General features: G+C 40.5%; 1 protein-coding gene across 4 annotated transcripts in view; it reads right to left on the bottom strand.

Annotated features, from left to right (window-relative positions):
- Positions 1-19,619, bottom strand: part of CDH7 (cadherin 7) — a 110,439-nt gene that overhangs the window by 18,108 nt on the left and 72,712 nt on the right. For all 4 annotated transcript variants that reach the window (XM_081919318.1, XM_081919319.1, XM_081919321.1 and 1 more), the window contains exons 5-8: positions 14,825-14,992; positions 12,543-12,730; positions 6,177-6,430; positions 265-401 (exon numbers count right to left, since the gene is read on the bottom strand). In XM_081919318.1, coding sequence (XP_081775444.1) covers positions 265-401; positions 6,177-6,430; positions 12,543-12,730; positions 14,825-14,992 — 747 coding nt within the window. The remainder of the gene's footprint in view (positions 1-264; positions 402-6,176; positions 6,431-12,542; positions 12,731-14,824; positions 14,993-19,619) is intronic.

Below are 19,619 nucleotides of genomic sequence, written 5' to 3'. Positions count from 1 at the left end.
AGATTAAACAGTAATATATAAATAAATTAAGGGTGTTTCTGCCCTCTTTGAGACATTATAGTTCTAAGATCAGGATTCTATGATACATGATACTGCCTAAAAACCTTAGAGAATTGTCATGAAATAGCATTAACTTTTAACTCATTAGAGTTAACTGTTTATGGCTTAAAGCATCTCCAACACTTAAGGTTCTTCGTGAACAACTTGATTCATTTCACCAACACTTTTAAAGGCTTAAAAAATGGCTTTGCAGGGAGAACTTACGACTCTCCATAGCCAAGACAGTGATGTTATGAACAGCATTTGTTTCTCGATCCAACGGCTTCGCAGTGGTAATCACCCCACTGTTGGCATCAATATTAAAATATCTCTCCAGGTCTGTGTTTCGATCTATGGAGTACCTGGATGAAAGATGAAAGAAAACTTTTGATGTATGTATAATTGCAATGTGTGTGTGTGTTAAGTTTCATTTATTTCACATTAGGCTCAAAGAGCTTTTCATCAAGATTCTTTTCTCCTTTGTTGTCAGCTGTCTTACAGCCCTTACAGCACACAGAGAGTTTGTTACACGGAGCCATCTGATTCTGCAAAATTCACTGTGTCGAGGAAAGATGGCTCAGTTCCTGCATTTCATGATACCTTCCTAACTGAGGTCACAGGTATTTCCTTTCCATTTCTGCTCTTTTGCTCTTAGGTCGACCACTCATTTATTTTTGGAAGACTCTACTTCTGAACCCAACCTAATGTGGAATAGATTTGGAACTGTGCCACCTGGCTGTATCAATTCCCTGTGGTTCCCAGCAGAGCTTCCACTGCGAGACACTGAACTTTTTGTCACAGGCAGAAAAGCCCATGGGGTGAATAAGAAAACTGTAGAGTAGGTCAGGGATTACGTATTACTACATTTGCTCCTGGGGCCTTATTGTCATCATACAAACACAGACTCCTGTCACTGAGCAACCTTGGCTTAAGCTCGCCTTGCTTGATCCCCCAAGCTGTTTTCAAGGAGGAGAAAAGCTCAGACAGAAAATAAGCCATGAGAAAGGGAGAAAATGCCCATTGTTGACTGTTTAATTATCCTCTTGGAAATTGGCTATGTACTTTTAGATCCATTAGAAACACACCTTTGATATAACACAATATACCAGAAGGCCAGATTGTGTTTAACTGGAATGCTGATTGACAGTGAATATATGTCAGCCTGAAGTCACCTGCTTGCCATGAAAGAAGTTTGTTTGTTTGTTTTATAGCCCTGCTGATGATGCCCATTGGGACTGGTAGGGTAGAAGTCAGAGAACTGAACATTAGGAGGAGCCAGAGACAATGAGAGCCAGAGCTGGAGCAAGTGATTCTTGTTTTGCCCCCTATCTTCTTCCCGGCTGAATTCTAAAAGGGACAACACTGAGACATTAAGAGGAGAAAGCTAACAGGCAGTTTTAAGTCAGAAGGTAGGCAGGTGAGGGTTGGCTGAGGGTAGATTGAGGTTGGTGGGGCAGTGACTCATCCATCCAAAAGGATCACCTTCCATTGAAAGGGAGTTCTCAATCACATTAATCTCTCTACATGATGCAGGAGGCGAAGAGAAGCAGATTAATGCACATAAAGGAAAGTGTAGTTGTGATGTGGATGTAAATCAGGGATAGGGAACCTGTGGCCCTCCACATTTATTGTACTACTAATCCATGACCATTCATTGATCCTGCTAATTGAGGCTGACCAAAACTAAAGTCCAATAATATCTGGCGTGTGGCAGGTTTTCCTGCCCTGGTGTAAGTAGCACTGGAAACTATTTAACTAGGATTCTTCATAAGCAAATCAAAATAGAGTAGCATCCACATTTTACTTTAAGATATCTGCAGAAGGGTTGCCAGCAAAAAGACTGAAAAACACACATACGAGTACTTTAGTCAATTAATGTACAGTCGAGAAGAAGGGAGCTGAAAAGGCCACACAGCATTCCACAGCTTGATTGGAAAGAAATAAGCAGGTCAGGATTTTCACCTCTTTGGCCAATCAAGGTAAAGCAAAAGTTCAGATCTTCCATAGCAACTACTGACAGCACTAGGTACAATGCTGTGGGAGTGTGCTTAAGGATGCAAATACCACTGCTTGAAAAAAGGCAAGGACAAGCTGTTGCAAATTATGTTCTCTTCACATGAAATGCTTCCACTTTCCTCGGAAGTACTTTGACAACAATAAAAAACCCTCTCTTGTGTGTGTGTGTGTGTGTGTGTGTGTCTTCATTCACTTTTAACCAAAAGGATGGATAGCTCAAACAGTGATGATTTTGATTGTAAAGATGAGACAGTTTGCACATTTGTACTTCACAGTATTATTCCCAGATGGCAAGCCTTCATCCTGTTTCTTAGTGCAGTAATCCACTACAATGGTTTCCTGAATCAACAGCGCTTTTATAGAACAGAAAAGGCGGGATTTTCCATCACATTGCTCAAAAAGGCTTTGCAAATATACAACAGGGGTCACCCACCATTTTGAGCCAGTGGGAACATTTAGAATTTTGTGAAAGTGACACGAGTGACACGAATTATTTGCAGGGTTGTTAACCAATCAAAATATTTTTGTTGATTTCACTGAGTGAGCAATTGCATTTTAAATTATAACTGCATATTACAAAAATATCAATATCATTGCATTTTAGTTACTGAAGGCAATGGCCTGCATCCTAATGTATCTTCCATGAATGGAACATAATTCACAATCACAGAATGGAGTTTTCTGCCACCCCTTCTCTCTGCAACCCCTGGAAAAAAAATTGGGGGGTTTGGAGGACCCTTGCAGATGAAATTTGAAAATCTGACCCCTTGTGTGACTCTAACTAAATTGGTCCAGTTTAATGAACCCAAAGAGCATCAATTATTTTTATTGCCTACCCTTTAGGAATGTTTCTGCACTGATGACATGCTCATTTGGCTTTCATTTTAGTAACTCCCTGCTTTTGTTTTCCCCTCATGTTTGAACTGCTGTATTTGGTCAGCAATGCACAGCTCTTGAACAGATTCATGGTTGGCATCCTTCCCCCAGAGACATCGCCTGTCACCTTTGCAATGTAGCCACTCTTGGCAGGCCTGGGCAGATGGAATTTAATCTCTGGACAGCTCTCAAGCTTCCTAGCTATTAACCCTGACACTGTTCAGCATAGCTAGTCAAAAGCCAGTTCCGAGAACATTAGTTTGCATGACATATTTCCTTGAGAAAAATTCAGCTGATTAAAGCCTTCTAATAACATTGGGTTGTATTCAAGCAGCATGAGTGTAGGCAGCTTGCACAACATTTTTCTCTCTTCCCTTCCTTTCCCACTGCAGCCCCCTGTACATCCCTCAACCCCTGCTCCAATGATTTGGGGAGACCTATAAAACAAACTGTATCCAAGCTAAATTTTGCTTTTTGGATCACACTTTTGAGTGGTTCTGTTCACTAGATGCTACCACCAGCAGAAGAGTTTCCTGTTCCTCCCATTTTCCCCTCTAGCTCTCTGAACAGCATCAAAACAGCTCTGGAGGCTGAGGGACAAGGAAGTCTAGTTGCACCAGTGGAAAAATGCACATGGAGCACTGGATACAACCCTGGGTGTTTCCTTAAACTGAAGTAGATTACTATAATTCCTGTGCTAAGGCTGAGAGAGAGATAGCAATGTTCCCAAGGCTGTTCAATGAGTCTTTGAATATACAGGTGTTTGAAATCACTTTTCCTAGACAGGCTCAATCTGCTTTTTAAGTGATGGAGCCAGTCACTTTAAAAGCTGTAGTTCAATTTTCTCAAGCAGACAACAAAATGAGGAGGACTGCAATAAAAACCTTTATGGCAGAGTAATTTAGGGAACCTCTATAGAAATACGGCCTTATATACTAAAATAATGAATAAGTGTAAGATGTCTAAAACAAATAGTGACAACAATATGTTTTATCAGATGTACTGCCCCATTTTCTCTTTCTTTCAAGCTGCCAAGCTTGGGAGAAATTCTAATCAGGACTAAACAAAGGCAGGCAGGCATATAAAAAGGCTATAAAAAGGCCTTGCACTTCATATCATTTTGAGTTTGGTAGCTGTGAATCCTCTGGAACTTTCATCCTTTCCCCCAGTCCCAGATGACAAAAGGACACACTTCATGTGTTAAAAGGTGATCTCTTCTTATTTCATCATATATTTTTCAAGGGGAGCCCCGGCACCTAAACAGGATTTCAGTCTAACTTCAATAACACACTGCATGGTTAGCACTACTGCCCTATAAACAGACAGAGCTCATGCCTATCAATTGTATTTGCTCTTTTACACAAGTATTTGATAAACATTCTATGAAAATTCACAGTACTTTTGAATCACATTAAGTTATTTTGAAGAGCTCCCTTTTTGACCAAAGTAGAGTGAGATATACATATATATGAAAACAGCAGTGTGTGTGTGTGTGTGTGTGTGTGTGTGTGAGAGAGAGAGAGAGAGAGAGAGAGAGAGAGAGAAATATTTGTAGGCTGAAATACATTTTCAGCACTTACATTGCAAGGAAATAGCTACAAAAATACAATTTTATAAATGAATGCACCTCCAGTAAAGAGAGGCTTGGGAACAGATTTCTGCAAAATGCACATCCGATATCCAGTATACACATTGCTTCCTTTCTGTAAATAACTTGTTCTGCAAAGCGTTTGGCGTAATTAATTTAATTGGAACATAAGCTATGGATTGTGGATAATAATGGCTTCTTGTCTTCTACAAAATATTTTCCTTACATAATCCAGTTATGATTTCATGTGCAGTGCTGGGAGTGGGGAGTATATTTTAAGGCGATTTAAACACGGGGATACAACAAAATCACTGAAATGTAATTATATGGGCGCATACTGCAGGGTAGAAAGAATATTTATGTTTTAAAATATTTGTATTATGCTGTGCCCCAAAGGATTTAAATCTGTTTACAGCTACAACGTAGTAACAAATTGGTGATATGTTGATTTGGCTGCTCAAGGGTCCTTAGCAAAGTGAAACGCCACATGAGTAAAGACTTTCACAAGCAATGCACGGCCTATACATACATAATGGGAGTGCACAGACTATTCCACATCAAAGTGAACTTAAAAGTTCTTTTTCCCAAGCTTTGTCTTGAACCCAGAAAATACCAAGACAAGTCAATCCAAATGACAACAAAATATACTCAGCAGTATCTAACTAAGCCGTACTTAAGAATATACTCATTGAAATTAATGGGCATGTCTAAGTTAGGTCTATTAGTTCCAGTGGGTTTACTCTGGGGAAGGAAGTGGTAGTACTTCTGCTGGGGGCATGACATGCTCCTTCTGGAGTAGTCTGTCCACTTTTGGAGAGTTGCACTCAGCTCTTGCCTGTGGCTCAGGGAAAGGGGTCAATATGTGACAGCAGCTACATCAGAAGAGTGTAGCTGATGGATCTTAAACCTTCAGTGAGTTAGAGACTTCCCCTACATGCAAAGACAGGCTTTGGTGGATTGAGAAGATGAGACCAATACTGGGCCCAATGTTCAAGAAGGCAGTTACTGCATGTGCTGTAGAGTGAAGTGAGGGGCAGATGTGACTCATCAACCTGAGAAGGTGGCCCATCTAGGAGAAGGAAAACTCTGATCCTAAACTTCCACTATATTCATTAATGAGAAAGGCTTCAGGAGTAAACGCCAAGGGAAACTCCATATCCGCTGCACTGCGTGGCATCTTTAGGAAAAGAGGGGCTAAAGAGTAAGCCCCTGTGCAAATCCAGAGTAGAGTCCCCAAGGCAGTTGAATGGCATCTTGTACTCCTCTTTCTGGTGACTACTGCAGCCAAGCTGGTGCAAAATGTATTGCTCTGCTTTTCTTTGGACCACATCAGTGAGACCAAGAGGGAGAAAATATTGTCATCTGGGCAGCCCAAGACTTGCACCCTGAAGAGGTCATTTCAGTGCTGTTAATGAAGCAAAAACAGTGTGAGTTACTGGTCTCTGAAGTCCCAGCAGGCACTGTGATTCTCCAGTGGTTTGGCTCCACCCCGGGAGGCATACTTCTTTGTCTCTTGAGAATGCTGGAAGCCAACAACAACTCTGAGAAGAACTTAGTTTGATACAACCCAAGGTATTTTTTCTATCTGGGAATACAGTAAAAAAAATTGATATAGATATAAGCAGCAGCAAAAGTAGGAAATGAAATGTAAAATTACCTCACAGGACTGTTAGATGCATCTGGGTCATGAGCTGCAACAGTTCCAATGATGGTGCCTACTTTAGCTGCTTCAGACACTACCATAGTGTACAAACGTGAGGTAAATATAGGCGGTTCATCTACATCCTCCACAATGATCTTCACTGTTGTCATATCACTGAAGGGCCCAAGGCTTAAAAAACGAGGATCAACTTGCTTATTTGCCGCTTCTATTCTCAAGGTGTAGCTGGCCTTGGCTTCATAATCCAGCTCCTACAGAGAAAAAGTGATTTAGAAGTTTAAGCAGCAGAGTCAACTTCTAAATTATAATCAGCCAGCTCTTTGACTTGCAAATATGAGTGAATAATATGTAGGCTTACCATTCCTAAGTACAAAATGTTACTTGTGCGACAATGCCAGTATTTCTCACAGTCTGAGCTAATTCACATAACAGATCGCCCCCCCCCCCCAGCAACAGAGATTTTAAAAGTCAACCTACACTGAGGTCCAAAGGAATAAGGGTCTGTGAAAGAGCATCTACCACACCAATAAGAACACTAAATAATCCAGCTAATTGGGGAGCTAAATGTAGTCTAGCTAAATGGGGAGCCAAGCAGGAATACCTAGTCTACCAAACTTTAGACAGAATACGGTGACTTCAAGAGAGGATTACATCAAAGAACTCTAAGTAGGGCTCCCCTTGTGTTTGGTCCAAAAGCTACAGTTAGGTAAAAAAAAGAGATAAAGATAAAGGACCCCTGGACAATTAAGTCCAGTCAAAGACGACTATGGGGTTGCAGTGCTCATCTGGCTTTGAGGCTGAGGGAGCCGGCATTTGTCCACAGACAGCTTTCCAGGTCATGTGGCCAGCATGACTAAACTGCTTCTGGTGCGACGGGACACTGTGATGGAAACCAGAGTGCACGGAAATGCCGTTTACCTTCCTGCCACAGCGGTACCTATTTATCTACTTGCATTGCCATGCTTTCGAACTGCTAGGTTGGCAGGAGCTGGGACAGAGCAATGGGAGCTCACCCTGTTGCGGGGATCCAAACTGCCGACCTTCTGATCGGCAAGCCCGAGAGGCTCAGTGGTTTAGACCACAGCACCACCCACGTCCCAGAATGCGGCAGCATGATTGTTGACAGGAACAAGACCCTGTCAGCATAGAGCAGCCTTGCTTAGAAATCTACACGGCCTGCCAATTTGTTACTGGGCCTAATTCAAGATGTTATTATTAGCAAGTAAAGCACTCAGTAGCTGGGGATCAGATTGTGAAGGATTGCCTCACCCCCATACATGCCAGTTCAACCACTTAGAAGCGCCACAATTTGTTGATTTCACACACGCAAGAAACTGAACCTTAAGTGTGGCAGCACTTACACTTTGGATCTCCTTGTCTATTGATATATGGCAGTTATTGTTTTTGGTGACTGCTACAGACTCCCCCCCCCCCTTCCTGCAATCCTACCTAGGCACATAATTTTAGTATGTGATTTTAGTAAGTAGCAGTGTTTTGAAATTACTGCCTTTTCCATTTTAATATGTTTGTGTAACTAGTTTTTAATGTTTATTTTTATTTGTGTTTCTAATGAATACTTTGAACTTTCCATTGTAAAGCATTAGAAGACTTTTGTTCTAGTAAGCAGTGTATACATTTTGTTAACTAAATGAATAGAATGCAGTTCCACGGAGCTTCTACCAGGACATGGTTGCATAATGCAAGAACACTGCATAATGCTGTTTGCATTGGTAAGCAAACTGTCTCTTTGTATTGCTAATTTTTAAATTCAATGTACATAAAAATATTATTTTTTATTATTATAAGGTAACAGCATATGTTCAGGAGAAGAAATGAAAAAAGAAACCAGAATTTGCTTAGTAATTGATTGGTTTATTTGATATTTTTACACATTAACTTTCAAAATGTGGGTAATTAGAAAACAAGATAATTATTTAATGAGAGTAAATAATGGAACTCAAGCTAACAATAATAAATCATAATAATATTTTTGAGTGTGTGAAGCTGTTTTCAAGTCATATAAATCAGCCAAATGGTAAGCAGTTGAACTGCTGCTAATGTCACAATCAAACATGTAAATTAGATTGATTAAGAAGAATGGTAGGACAAATTGCAGTTAATGTTGCTATCACAACACTTCACAACGTGGGAGGTAGCAGATCAAATAAGTGCCTACAAATTACACAAGAGGTCAGGTAAGGACAAAAAATGGATTCAAACTGTTTGGTAAGCGGCAGCAGGACTTGGGGAGCCACTTCTGGTACCTTAGTATGTATGAAAGCAGCATAAACGGTGAGGGGAACCCTATCCGAAAAACCTGCAAAACTTCATAAGGATAGGTCCAGAGATTAGCGAGTTATGATAAATGAAAGCAGAGGCTTTGTTTTTCTTTGCTTCTCAATTGACAGCAGCTGATCAGAGCCTTCCACATCTCTCCCAAAAGCACCATGAATGAAAATAAAATGAAACTCCCGTTGAGGTCATACTGTGGCTCGAAACAAGAGGCTATCACTCACAACGGCACTTCTCCCATCTCCCAACAATCATGCATAACGTTATCGTTATGTGATGCCCTGGGCTCTTTTCAGAGCAAGGGCAGGATATAAATTGAATTTAAAAAATAAACAAACCAAAGTAATATTGGGTGTTGGAGGTTTTCACAAACTGTCTGTGTCTTTGTGTCCCTTTGACTCAGACCCCAAGTTTTGGAAGGGGTCTGATTCAGTGTGGGGAGCTATGGAGAACAAGCCATGGGTCTTTCCAAAGTGCTTTGGTTCGGGGTTTAGGATTCATACCAACTGCACTGCCCAGGAAGTTGCAGATATACACACATACTTCAACCAACATATTATTATCACATTTGCTATTTTATTTAGCAATGCTGTGAATATGGTGCATTATGAATTTTCCCATTGGAATTGCTAAGTAACAGAACTATAAGGCAACCTGGGATCATATGATGAATGTTTGGGTTAAGAATATAATAAAGAAGTAAATAATTACATTTCAACAAGTCTCAATCACTGCTGTTTTTGCAAGATTGTACCAACTGCAAAAACAAGAGTGAGAATTGCTGAAATGTATAGATACATCATGCATACAGTCTCGTAAAACTGCTTCATGGAAAATTATTACAACAAAAGCAGCCAGTTGGAAAAAGTGAATGGAGTATGAACTATTGCCAGTTTTTCAAGACATTAAGTACTTTATGTGAAGAAAACAAAAGAAATCTATTTAAAGCAGCCCTCTTGTAAGTTTCCTAATAAAAATACAGCAGACAGAAAGAGTTTGATGACTATGGCATAATGCTCACTTGACATAAAGACATACAACAATTGCTAACTAACTCTGTTCTCTTCTAAATCAGAAATAGACATGCCTAATTGTTTTTACTGGGGTAAGAGGTACCCTTATTACGTTCAGACAGCACATGGCACCATCATTTAGCATGAGAATGAGAGCTTCAAGTGTGGAGTGTCCATAGAATAATGCCAGAAAATGTCAGAATGGAGAAATGCGTTCTATGGATTTGTTAATGTTTTAATGTCTTGCATCGGAAGTGTGAACTCATAGAGGAAAGCGGATAATGTGACAAGAACACCAGTACTCTAGTGTTTTATAAATTGCAATAGTTTATTGTTGTAACAGATAATAATAGAGCAGGGGAGAAGAAATAAATTATATACTGTTTAAGAGCATGGCCAGGCAGTGTCACATTTGAGCATGGATTGATCGTGCTATAGGCCTACACTGGGTGTTTCTGACTGTTCAAGAGCCATGCGCCAGCCGCCCAGTCCCTCTGCTGCCATCAAGCAAATGCTTGCTGGTAAGTGCCTAGGGACCTCTCTCCCACAGTTGTTAATCAGTAATGGCTGCCATATACCACATTCAGCTCATCCCACAGAATTAGATCCTGCTCACCCTGAACTAACAGACATCTTAGTTGGCTAGAACATGGTGCTGATAATACCATGGTTGCAGGTACGATCCCTGTAAGGGACAACAACATATTCCTGCATTGCAGGAGATTGGACTAGATGATCCTCAAGATCTCTTCAAACTCTGTGATTCTATGCAGCAATAATTAAATGGCTCCATCTGTCTGATAGGACTCTTGCTCTCAAATACTGGATCAGATGAAAAAATATATCGTAATTTTATTGATTTTCTCATGCATGAAATGATGAAATTTTGCAGTGACATAGTGGAAAGCAAAGTAGCCCTTACAATGCAGAAAGTAGGAGAGGGGCTTTAATTTCTAAAGATGCTCCATCAAAAAGGGTTGTTTTTGTTTTTTGCTTCTTTTGCTTCACTTTGACGCTAATGTTTATTTTATAACAAACATCATTTAGCTGGCATTCACTTTACCCCTTCCTGACCATAACTGTGGGACCATAAATATGGGAGTTGTTAGAATAGCAAACAAACATCTCACAAATCACTAGAACAGTGCTGAAGGTTAAAAAGACAAAGCATACTTTTGTTCTTCCTTCAGCACAGTGAATGGAGCTTGACAGCTTCATTAATATCTGTGCATTAGTGTTATCTGATTAGATCCTATGCCTCATCCATTCAACTTTTTTGGAAAAAAAAGTGAGCATTTTGTCTTGTCTGAAGGAAATTACAAGGCAAGCCCTCTCTGTTGAAGAAGAACAAGAGAAGGAAGGAAGGAAGGAAGGAAGGAAGGAAGGAAGGAAGGAAGGAAGGAAGGAAGGAAGGAAGGACTCAATATGCAGTTATTCTTCAAAGGAAGCAGTCTGAGATTCTCCTTTTAAACAAAACTAGATGACAACTATCAAATGATATAATTTACAGTAATCTACCATTCAACGCGGGTGGCGCTGTGGGTTAAACCACAGAGGCTAGGACTTGCTGATCAGAAGGTCAGCGGTTCGAATCCCCACAACGGGGTGAGCTCCCATTGCTCGGTCCCTGCTCCTGCCCACCTAGCAGTTCGAAAGTACGTCAAAGTGCAAGTAGATAAATAGGTACCGCTCCAGCGGGAAGGTAAACGGCGTTTCCATGCGCTACTCTGGTTCGCCAGAAGCGGCTTAGTCATGCTGGCCACATGACTCGGAAGCTGTACGCCGGCTCCCTCGGCCAATAATGCGAGATGAGCACCGCAACCCCAGAGTCGGTCACAACTGGACCTAATGGTCAGGGGTCCCTTTACCTTTACCAGTCAAAAGCCCTGTTGCTGGAGAATCATTTCCCCCCTTCTGGATAATCTTAACACTAATCAGGCTTGTGCATCTGTCAAATGAACAAGAGTCCCAGGAACCTTGTTCCATCAGGCAATTTCACTGGGGATTATAAAACAAGCAATGCAATAAGAACAAAGAGACTAAAATCAGAAAATTACAACAATATTGAAATGCATTTACGCACCTGCACACGCATACACACAGAGAGAGAGAAAGGAAGGAAGGAAGAAGACTGCAATACTGTCTTCAAACAACAAAAGTTATGAAAACAAAACTGTTTTCTGTGGCACATACTCAGATTAAGAATCAACTAGATTTCCCTAAAGGGACCATCTATTCCTACCTTCCCCATTGAACAGACTAAGGAAGGGGAAAGTAACTCCCTCATTTACAGAATTATTCATTGTTCATGGAAAAAGTAACATCAATGACAATTTGTCTACTGCAAGGATTCCATATGTATAGAACAAAACCACAGGATGATCAAACTTTCAGAATTTGTCCTTCATTCTGTCCATTCAACCACAGAACTACAACATTTCTTTCTTGGCACTGTTGATACATTTCTTCTTAACCCTGACATAACTACTGAAGGTTACGCTATCCATTTTCAATTAATGTATGTATGTTGACATTCAATGAAATCACTTCTGATATTTACCTTTTAGCTGACTAAGGCAGTGGGGTGGGGGGAGTCCTACATAGCTGGGAATTCTTAATGTGTGTTTTATGATCAAGGCATCCTTCTCTCTATTTCCAATGTTCAGACTGTGAGTTGTTGCTTATGTAACCAAAATGGCATCACCCCACATGTGAGATGTCAGCAAGATTGGGAGAACCCCAAGGTTTTCAAAGGAACAAAAATATTTAGAGCCTCCCCCCCCCCAGGTGGGAATCCCAAAAACAAACCAATAGAAACTATGTATGAGTGGCCATGGTCTGCTAGCTGATGGTTAGAGGAGGTGAGGGACAGAAAACGGAGTGAAGAGGAATGAAATGGCTGGTATCCCAAGCAGCAGTACTCTATAATACAACCTTTGGTTGCAGGTCTCACTTGTATTTATTTATCTGTCTTTTGGCTGAAGCCTCTTCCTTGCATAAACTGAAAGTGAGATGGTGTTACTTGTGTACCATGACAGAAATAATGAAGTGAGGTTACCTTCTGTATTGTAATGATTCCTTCTTGTGTCTCTTTGTCCACTAAGATTTTGAAAACAGCCAAGCCATCACCATCCACTATTTTATATTCCATTTCAGCATTCGGTCCCACATCAGCATCTGCAGCCTTTAATCTGGCGACCACTGAAGCCACGGGTAGCGATTCTGGGACATTATATTGATACGATCCTGTAAAGTTCAGAACAGTCCCTGGATTTTCATCTGTTCATCAAATCAATCAATCAATCAATCAATCAATCAATGACCTCACTTAGTTTATAGCGGAAGGGTTCTAAACACAATACATTTGGTATTTCTTTAAAATGCCATGAGGGAAAATGTTCTTTCAGCCTTGGCCAATCTGGTGCCCTCAAGATGCTGATGCTGATTGTGATGATGACTGAAATGCAGCTTCCACCAGTCCCAGCCAGCATGGTCATCCAAAGTGCTCCATGTTGTTGAAGACTGGGTGATTTAATATCACAACACCAGCATTCTCTCCTCTGTGCCCTCTATAGGATGGCACACCTTTCTGGTTTTCAAAAAAGGACCTGCCACATTGTACAAGTAGACCGCTGCTACCCTTGCTTCCATCCACAATCTATTCTAAAAATTATTTTTGCCACCTTCCTTGCTTGTAGTATTTAATGTCATGATGGAGGAAGGAAATATTCATAGGTCAGGCTTTGTTAGATCCACTCCAAAATAGTTACATTTTGCTCACAATATTATTTGAATCTAGGATGGATCTGTCTATTTCCAGTCCATGTCTCTTTCAAATGCATGAATTCATATGCCTGCTCCTCTTTAACCTATGTTTTTTTTTTAAAAAAAAACCAACACCTGCATGGGACTTTATATGTACTGGAAGATATTTCCTTGCAAAATATACATTTTTAAAGGTATTTTCTCTCAAAATGTTCATTTCTAAATGTGTTTTCTCTTGAAGTATCAATTTGCAAATGCATTTTGAGCCAAAAATTGCATTGTAAAAATGCAGAGAAGTGTGAAATCCAAAGGATAACTATGTTCTGGTCTACACATTAGTTCAGGATGTGCAGATAATATCTGTTTTTATTGGAGTTTGCAAGGAACAAATTCTTTAAGCTTTGCTATTTGAGTCCATTCCTCCAACATTATTCCGCTCTCACAACTATAAATCCACATAAGCAAGTGATGCATAAGTAAACTGATGAAAATAACATCTAAGAAGGAAAAATAACACTTAACCTAACTTTCCTACCAAGGCAGACTACAGCCAATGACATTTTCTCTTGAGTATATCTCATGTCACCAAAGAAAAGAATAAATCCATTTGTAAAATCAGAGATAAGTCTTAATTGTGTCTTAAGGAGACAGTTTCCTGGCTCTTCATGCCATGTAATTGAGATAAATGCTATTCTTGCAAAGGCATCCTTCTTCTCCCGTGAAAACTCTAAACCTGCGGCTCAAGCTGAAATTGATACAGATTGCAGCTTAACAAAATGCAGGCTGAAGCCACTAACATTCTCACTTCGAGAAGCTGAATCTCTGGTGTTTTATTATTACCCAAACAATTCAAGGGGGGAAAGAATCTAATTCCCAGTCTTGCTTTGATTGGCTTATTTCTTTTCATACCCACTTGAAAACTGACCAGATTGGCCATGCATATGTTCCTCACATTAGTCTAATTCACTCCTGCAATGACTTTACAAGAAAGATCGCAGCAAGGTGGAGAAGAGCAGCAGACTGTGTATAAACAGGCTAGCTCAAGTCTGGAAATAAGCTCGTTTCTTTTCCTTGCTTAGTTCAGTCATGAGCCACCTTGGTCAAAGCAAGTAAATTGAGGGCAGATTGTTGTCTAGTTCTTCCCAGATTGATTTTTCTATGAAACTCTCAGTGTCTTTGGGGGGTGGGGGAGAGAATTGACAGAGATAGTCAGGCAATGCGAGATGCACACAAGAACTACTATGCATCCACCTACACAGGGTAATTTGATGCACCTTATAATTAATCACAGAAATACTGTAATCATAAAGTCAGAAATAAATCAAACATCCTCAGGTACTGGCAACACATGTCGATGCACGAAAAAACCCCAAAGGGATCCCAAAGATGGAGAATGGATATTTGCATAACCCCTCAGAATATGTGTAGGGTGCAATGGTCAGGCATACTATGTAGTGCAGCCAACACACTTGAACAGCTGGGAACCTGAAAGGCTCACTACTGGACTTGAAACTAACGTAGATTTAGTTTTGTAAGAAATATAGTCTTCCTCATTTATCATCCACAGAAACTTACTGCGAGGAAAGCGGGGAGGGTTATCGTTGACATCTGTAAGGGTGACGGTGACAGAGGTGGTCCCAGAGAGCCCTCCATTTTGACCAACCATATCCTTCGCTTGAATGACAAGTAGATACTGGTCTTTTGCTTCTCTGTCCATATTGGGAAGCGCGGTTTTGATAATACCTGGAATATGGCAAAATGCATATAAATGAAACAGTGGCAGAGCTACATTTCCAACTCAGAAGCATAGCGGGGAAAATATACACCAATCAAAAGATAAACAGAGTACAGTGAAGCAGGGGTGGCTAGCCTGTGGCCCTTCAGATGTTGCTAAACTAGAACTCCTATCAGCCCAAGCTAGCATGGTCAATGATGGTGCGAATTGAAGTTCAGCAACATTTGGAGGATCACAGATTAGTCACCCTTGCACTAATGTAAGGGATTTGAACTGATCCAACATGTCAACAGGAACAATCCAAAAGACAGGCCTTATTACTAGGCATGTTGACTAGCTTTGAACATTCACTAGTGGGATATAATGTGAACTTAGCCTTCTCTAACTGTGCCCTGCATGTTAATAATGTAGTTTTCAATGTTTCCAGACCTAGGACTCACCTTTAACTTCAATCTGCTGCATGGCATGCTCTAGATATAGAAGTGTGTGTGTATTTTTGCCCCTGGTTGTCTATCCCTTTCTTCCTTTTGTCTCTTTCTCCATGCTTTACCATCTTTCTTTCACTTTCTCTTTAAACAATAATAACAAAGAAAAAAGAATACAGTAGTTGTGCCCCTGAAGACACCCACTGTAGCTTGGTCCACAACCCCGTTTTCAGTCCAGACCTGTGCTACACAGAATGTGAAAATATACATTGTGGTTAGACTCATGTAGCTGAAATAGAGCACCCTTAAAAAACATGGAACTCCTGTGCTTCAGCATTTACTATAGAGCAAGTCATAACTACCTTATATACCCCATCACTCCTGTTTTAATGAATTTAGCTTACAGCCATACATATAGTCAATGTACTGTATAAAGAATGGCTGTATCCATTCATAACCCGAACACTGAAATGGAAAAGCACTATACTTCAAAGCATATGCAATCAAGAGACATGTTCCCAATATATTACAAGCTAACAATAATAAGGGGGGGGGGAAATCTATAAGTGCTATAAAGTTTAAACATGCTGGTTCATTTCCAAGACTAAACATGATCCATAGTTCATGTTAAAATGTATGCTGCACCTCTCTTGCTTATGAGCATTTAGCAAGGACTTCATTTTTTAAAAAAATGGGGGGGTAGGCTACTTTCCACCACTTGCCATTAGTTCTAAGCTTCAAAAGACTGTTTTGCCTCCATGCTGCTGGAAGCCTCTGTCAGGAAACTTGGGCAAGCACCTAGAGCAGCATTTTCAAACCCAACTCCTCCAGAGGTTTTGCATTGCAACTCCCATCTGTCCCAGTCAGCATGGCCAATGATCAGGGATGATGGGAATTAAAGCCCAAAATATCTGGAGGGCATCCAGCTGGGGAACAGTAGCCCAGAGACAGACCATATAATGTTAATACACACAACTTGCTTATGGAAAGACAAGGATGCCATGCAGAAGCAATTCCATCTTTTTCAAGGTGGTCACTGGGTTCTCATACTTCGCCTTGTAATGACCTGTCATCTTCCATATATGTCATCTAGACAAATGCAGGATTGATGTGGTCTGTGCATAGATGTCTCGAGGGTTGTGGAGATTCATTTGCAAAATGAGAGCACTCAAGATCCAGGAAAAGGCTTACTGTGGACATCCGCCCTGTCATTCTATATATTCTCTACCACAAAGAGGAGAACAAGAAAAGATATGCTATTCAACACTCGGTGGATGTCATGACCCTTGAGTTGCATTTCCCCTTTTCAGGGGATGAGGGTAAGAATTTGGAGACAAAACGACCTCAGAGTCAGCCCATTGTGTCAGTACCTCTCTGCTGCTCTTGTCTGCCTACATGGACTCCAGTTCAGAAGCCCAAGTGGAACAACAGCCTCCTCTGATCCACTGTAGTCAAGGACTTCTAAAAGAAGGGAGGGAGGCCTAGCTAGTGAGATAGGACCACAGCTCCCATTTAAGGCTCAGTCTGAGAAAGACTTGCAAGTGAAACAACATTTGAACTTTTCTCTTAGGAATCCTGAGCCTGAACAGAGCTAGCCCAAACCCCAGTGCCGCTGAGGCCCATCAATCTAAACAGAGCAGTTTCTAAACTTCCAGGCTGCCACAATGGGTTTCCTAATGGCTCGAAATGGTAAATGGCCCCACAGATTCTTGCTGTTATGAATAATCTTGTATCACACTATGCATTTCAATGAAGCTATCTTGAATTAGCTAATATCTTTAAAGCAAACTTAAAAAAAAAAACAATAACCACTTCTAAAGCACTCACTATAATTAGGAAGCTTTGATATAGTAATTGAAACACTGTATTATCTGAACTAGTTTTAGTTTTATCCATTTCGTCATCTCTGTGCCATGTGTAATTATGGCTTGAAATGTAAAGGGAGGAGAGAGAAAAGCTAGCTTGTCATCATTCTGCTGTGCAGTTAAGTATCAGATAAATAAATATTCCTCCTCAAACCAGGAAGTCTTTATGACTATTTCATGCTTGTTACACAGTCCAGCTGGTGTCTCTGATTTCCAGAGAGATGGGCTTTTACTCTACCACTGCTACATGTCAGCAGAAGGGAAACATAAAATACATGGATAACTGAGAGGTGCACTGGGGCTTCTATATCTCCTTGTAATGTTTGCAAGCTCTTTAGTTCCAGTTTTATTTATTTCCTCTTCTTTTGAATTCAGAGCAGCTCATTAATCTTCCCTGTGCTGAAAGGACAATTTTTTAAAATAAAGTAAAATAATAATAGCTTTATTTCATCCATACTAAACAGGCTGGGAAGGCTAAAAGACAACTTCACAAATGGTTCCCTTGTGTTATTTTTGTCAATCTGTCCTTCTTTAAATCATATGCTGACCCCACAAGCCTGTGGGATGTCTCCCTTCATGAAGAATGTAATTAATTGTATGACAGGCTATGGCAAAGTTGACAAAACAGATCTGAAGGAGTGCGAACAGTCAGACTCATTAACTGCTGAAGGAAGGGCAAGAAACAATAGGCTGAAAATTACAGAAATAAAGGCAATTTCAAGGCTTGGCTGAGTAGGCCCAAGGCCCCTCTCCCGTCACATTGCCCATACTTTATCAGATAAAATGCCTGAAACTCTTTGCTCTAAGCAAAATGAAAGTGGCAAAAGCACCTGTATCTATGAGGACTTAATTATGCTTGCTTCCTTGCAGCCTGCCCATCTGGTGTGTGGAAAGGGGTTTCTATTGTTCTATGAATGACAAGTGCAATGTCATGTTCAGAATAACCTCTTACTTTGGGGGAAATAATAATACCACACACACACCCCACACACGTTTGTGTGTGTTTCTCAAACAGTGGTCTGGGAGTCACCAGTGGGCCTTGGGCCATGGTCAGGTAGGCCCAAGAGTCACAGCCTGCCCTGTGTCTCCTCTCTTGCCCCCAGCCATGCCACAGCCTTGTGGTTTGACCAATGCATGCACCAGCAACACCTTGCATGCTGAGGAAAAGTAGCCAGAGGAGATGTTGAAGGAAAGTAGAAAGAGAGAGAGAGATGGCTGAGACTTAACAAGAACAATAGTAGATTTTAGAGGTTTTGTACAATCAAGCAGTATATAAATTTTGTTAAATAAAAATATTTATCTTTTTAATATAAGCAAGCAAACTTTGAGTAGAAAGTAAGGTGAGAAGGGAGAAAAGCTGTTCTGGGGCAGAAAGTGAGTCTTAAACACCAGAAACTTGACCCTTGGACCAAACGATTTACGCTTCTGCTTGGAAGCCCTGGCTTCCGATCTTTTGTCTTGACCTTAGAATGTTCTGGCATGCTCTATTTCATGATTCCCACTTGCTCCTGCCTATGATACTGTCTGCTCTTTGATACAACCAATGACCCAGTATGGCAATGTGGCCCATAACCCTTTTAGCATTGTCCCCCATCAATTGTTTGTGAGCCCCTTGCATACATTCATTGTGCAAAATCAATGTGGGTCAGCGGAAGGGAACAACATGGAAGTGACAGGTTCCACCACTGATGGGTGCACATTCATTATCTTTGCAGCAAGCCTCTGTATATATAGTGGTATGCACATAGGGCTATTATTATTAATACTGGACAGTATTCTGAATGTAGGAAATTTCCTCTGAAAACTGTACCATGCAAACTGTAGAACTCAGGCAGACTCTAACTCTGAAGTGCAAACAACTCTTCACAAAGATAAGACATAAAAAACCCAAACCCATCCTCTTAGAATATTTGGAAGATTAAAAAAAAAAGTCTCAGGAAACCTGCTGGAGTGCAGATAAATAAAGCCGGGGAAATGGATGAGATCACAATGGGGGGAAAAGGTAGAGATGAATACAAATAATTTCAAGTATTTACATGTTTCAAATATATACTTGTTATTACAAAAACCAAACACATTTCAGGGATGTGGAAATAAGAACATAAGTAAGAACATTAAAACCCCCATACTGTTTTGCAGTAACACACATCTAATAAAATCTAGACTATAAATTCCACATATCCGAATATACAGTCCATGCATGTCAATTGGGAAAGAGAGCCACAATCACAGTGAGAACTTTGATTCCCTCCCACTCTGCAACAGCTCTCATGCCAAAAGAGACAAGGTAGTTTTAAAATGACCAGTGGCTTCTTCCTCAAGATAAAGGCTACAATCGTACACAT

The sequence above is a fragment of the Podarcis melisellensis genome (assembly GCF_964234715.1).
Source record: "Podarcis melisellensis genome assembly, chromosome: 7".
NCBI classification, from domain to species: Eukaryota; Metazoa; Chordata; class Lepidosauria; order Squamata; family Lacertidae; genus Podarcis; species Podarcis melisellensis.
The sequence above is the reverse complement of the archived record's forward strand: the minus strand, read 5'-3'. Positions and strand labels throughout refer to the sequence as shown.